Genomic DNA, 4,526 nt, shown 5'->3' on the forward strand with positions numbered 1-4,526 from the left:
TAGAATTATTTAAAGTGACACAATTTTTAAAGTAAAAACTACTATATGGGATGGTTTTCATGCACTCCAAATCCTATTAAATGCCTCTTTAAAATTAATCTATATCTTGGATAATTAGAATGTCGAACCACTTTAGTGAACAAAAACATAGTTGGTAAATAGATTTTTCACTAAAAATTCACCCTCAAAACTAATCCTGTTTGCTTGTAGAACAATGACAATCATGCCAATGGTAGGAGAGATTGTCGTGAAACCACAATCTTCCTCTACGTTTAAGAGTGGCATCCCCCTTGTATGATGTGGGTATTTATAGTTTTTGAGTACTTGTAACCCAAAAGTACAAAAAGGAGGAAGGACTAAAACTAAGGAAAATGGATAACAAAAACCCGAATGATAAACATAAAAATACCTACTGAGATTTCACAATGGATGTTTGATTACAAGGGGATTTAAGCACAAAATAAGTTTTGATTTGCAATACTGATGAAAGAAGAAAAACATATTTCGACATATGAAGAAACAAGTATTACCTAAGCACATTCAAACCAAGATACTAGGGTATGATTCCATCAACACATAACAGGGTTACTAATTTAACATACAAGAAATTAGTAATAGCAAATCATGAATACAATCAAGACATACGAACTCAATGAATTCTTCATTGTCATTTTGACAATATACATGTTCAAAAAACCTTAAGTACAATATGTAAACACAAAAGTTTTCAAAATATTTCTCTAAAATATTCTTCATACTTCCCCCTTTGTAAGTGTCCCCTTTACAATACAAATAGCTTGTATTTATAAGCTTGAGAGAATATCTACTTTGCACAACCTCTTAGAATAACCACTTAAGATAATCACTATAGATAACTACCTAACTTAACCACTTAGGATAACTACCTAAGTGATCACTTCAAATAATTACCTCTTAGACACAAGTTAGGATTTACCTAAAATTTAGAAAAATTAAGTCCAAATTCTATGTCTACGCAGAGCACTTGTAACTACAACATTTGCTGAAAATCTCCACTTCACTCTGCGTCGATGAAAGTCCATAACATGTCTCTAAAAGCTTCACTTTTTGGTGCGGTCGTGAGGATTTTCGCACTACCAAGTGAACTTGCTTGAAACTTTACAAAGTCTTTCCAATAAATCTGTATTATTTTAATGAATTGAGGTTTGGTATCTTTGGAAAATTGAGCATACAAGTATATCAGCGTCTTTGAAAAATAAACCAACTTGTCAGGATCGATGACTTTGTGACCGAAAGTGTTTGAACAAACCAACAACTTTCCTAATTTCGTGGTTTATGTCTATTGGGCAACTTGGGATACTATCGCAATTCAAACAAATAGCCGATCCAATAAAGGCTTAAAGAACTATTGCACACGAGATTTTAAATGTAGAAAGTTCAAGATTTTTCAGGGCTAACAAATATTAATCAAAGTCCAACATCCCTGAAAAAGAACAAGGTGAAAGAACTAAAATGGATACCAAATTGAAAATGTAAAAAGAAGGAACATAATTTAAAGTAGTCTCTTATGAAATGGAGATTCAATTGAAAATTAAAAAGAAAAAAAAAAGAATTCAAAGTAGTCTCTTATGAAAAATTAAATGAGAAACTGATTTGTAACACTCATTTTCAAATTGCCTATGATTTCCACTAGCGAATTTTATTATTGACTAGTTATTTATACATACATATGATTTCATTCATTCATTTTTATAAAATAAAGTTTATAAAGAAATATGGGTGAATATAAGTATTTATATTTATATATTTTATTTTAAAATTTATATTGGTAATTAAGTGCATGGAAGTGAAGGGTTAAGAGGAGGTCAATGATGACTACTTTTCTCTTAAAATCAATGAAACTTGAATTCAGAATGAATAATTTTACATACCTATGTTAAAAAAGTGATGATGTGAGAAGTAAAACAACGTGCTTAGAATATAATTTCTAAATTATTATTTTTTAATGGTAGATAAAAAGAGGCTCAAGTTTTGAGAGCACAGAAAGTGCCTTTGTTATTTGACGAAAAATGTAGCATAGTGTCATATATGTTTCCCACACTTTTGAATTCTACTAATTATTTTATGAATTTATTCGATGGAAAGTCAACTAAGATCATTTTTTAGTACATATTTTTTTCTCTAAATTTTGAATGAACATATTATTTTTAATTTATTCTCCAAGTTAACTCATCAAAGTTAAAAACATTAAACTAATTTTTTCCACTTTTTTAGATTGAAACATAGAATGTAAAAATATGAGTCTTTGAAAATTTGAATGAACCAAAAAAATATGTGTGTATAAAAGAATATATTTTTTTTGACAAAAAGATAGAAAGATTTTTCCAAGATAAATAAAGACCTTACATTTAATTAAGAAGACCACGTAATAATGATTTATTGACCATTATAGATCATTTAGAGAATGCCATCTTTGACTTTTCTTATTAGGGAACACTAACTTACCAGATGCTGCTTCTACTCCATACGAAGTGAAAATATATGCATTTTATTTAATAAATTGCAAACATATCGCACTCTACATTGCCAACAGCATTTAATCCGAAATGCTGAGCCATTCAAAGTCCGGGAGCAATTATCTAAACATGAAAATTAGTTTTGAACGCTTACCAAGTTTTGGAAGTGGTAAGAATTTTTTGTATCATGTCGTCAACCTGACAAATCGACAAGCCTTTCTCGGTTCCATCTGCACTGTCCATTACTGCTTTTCTGGCAGCATCTCTCATCGCCGCAGCTTTTTCTCTCATCTCACCTCCTTTCTCTTCCGACATCAACATCTTCACCGTCCTCTCCACCTTCTCCTTCGTCAATTCTCCCTCACTTCCTCTACAAATCTCCACACAAACGCCCACCTCTTCCTCTAGAAGCTTCGAGTTGAAAAACTGCTCTGCTGCCATTGGCCATCCAATAATGGGAACGCCCTGGCTCACACTTTCCAGCGTCGAATTCCATCCACAGTGGCTCAAAAATCCTCCGGTCGAAGGATGGGCCAGAATCTCAAGCTGGGGCGCCCATTTCTTAATAACTAACCCCTGATTTTTTGCCTTCACTCGCTCTTCAAACCCATCCGGAAGAAATTCTGACGAAAACTCCACAGTCGACGGTATGCCAAGCGGCGGCCTCACAACCCATAAGAAGGGCTGCCTGCTTGATTCCAAACCCAGTGCTAGCTCTTTCATATTCGACGCAGAAATCGTGCTCTGGGAGCCGAAGCAGACGTACAGCACACTGGCAACATTCTGAGAATCGAGCCAGCGCACGCAGGAAATGGCATCGCTGGGTTCATTTGCTTCCTTACTTTGCATTAACTGATCACGGACACCGTGAGATTGAGTGGAAGAAAGAAATTCTGGAGGAAGGAGAGGGCCAACCGCCCAGACAGGTCTGCCGGTGGACTTTCTGAGGTGTTCGAAATAGCTGTGCTCAAGCTCTTCGTAAGAATTGCATATAAATCCCCAGCTGCGCATATTGGGAGATATTTGGCGAGCCTGAAACAAGCTCCAGGGATCCGTTCCAGTCGCCATTTTTATGATAGGGGGAAGCTGAGATCGATGCAAAGAAACGTGAGGCAAATCTGGGAGAATAAACTCTTCTGAGTCGGTCTTGTTATGAGGTAAATGATTCCACAAAGAGTAATAAAGCAAGGTGCCATAAATGCCACAGGTGAGAAAGAAGATTCTGGGTATTCCAAACATGTCGGCGACGTCTTGGGTCCAGCCGAGGAACATGTCGCTGATAATGCACAGCGGAGCGCGGCCATCTTCTGTGCAGATCCTGCGGATCAGATTCTCGAAGTGGGGCTGCAAATTCTCTGCGGCTTCCAAGAGTGTAAGGACCTGTGAAAAAGGCAGCGAGTCAGTGCTCTCTGAACCGGGCGGTAAGCCATGATCGGCACTGGAGAAAGGGAGCGCCGCTAAGCGTATGTCAAGAGCGGGGTCTTTTTGGCAGGTAGATTGAATGGTGGGTTTTAAGGCCTGAACGTTGAGAGGAGTGCTAACGATGGTGATGGTGAATCCAGTTCGAGCAGCAAGGAAGTTGGAGAGGTGGAGGAAGGGAATGATGTGCCCTTGCGCCATGAATGGAAACATCACCACATGACTTTTCTGCCTGAATTCAGAGGGAGGGGCCATTGTAGACAGGATTGCAGTAAGCAGCTGAAAAGGGCCCTCGCTGCTTTGCAAATCCTAATTCCAGCTTGATATAATAAATAAAGGTTTTGAGAGGCATGGAATCAAAGGGCAGTAGTGTCGGGTCGCATTGTCCAAACTATCTTCTGGAAGATAAGCTGGTCCCTGTTTCGTTGACGATGAATTTTTTTAAGGCATCGAATGAATAGATTAGAGGATTCAGATTTTTTGAGTCGAGTATTTTTAATTTGACGGGACTCCTTCAATGACGTACCCAATGGCGTAAGCAAGCATATTCTTACAGTACAATTGTTAAAATATAATATCTAAGCATGAGTTCTCAATGTGGAGACTTAAGTT

General features: G+C 37.0%; 1 protein-coding gene across 1 annotated transcript; it reads right to left on the reverse strand.

Moving 5' to 3' along the window:
* Positions 1–2,508: 2,508 nt before the first annotated feature.
* LOC131039164 (UDP-glycosyltransferase 92A1) lies at positions 2,509–4,526 on the reverse strand. Its single transcript, XM_057971843.2, has one exon. The coding sequence runs from the start codon at positions 4,167–4,169 to the stop codon at positions 2,646–2,648; it is 1,524 nt and encodes a 507-aa protein (XP_057827826.2). The 5' UTR covers positions 4,170–4,526; the 3' UTR covers positions 2,509–2,645.

This window comes from Cryptomeria japonica, chromosome 1 (genome assembly GCF_030272615.1).
Source record: "Cryptomeria japonica chromosome 1, Sugi_1.0, whole genome shotgun sequence".
NCBI lineage: Eukaryota > Viridiplantae > Streptophyta > Pinopsida > Cupressales > Cupressaceae > Cryptomeria > Cryptomeria japonica.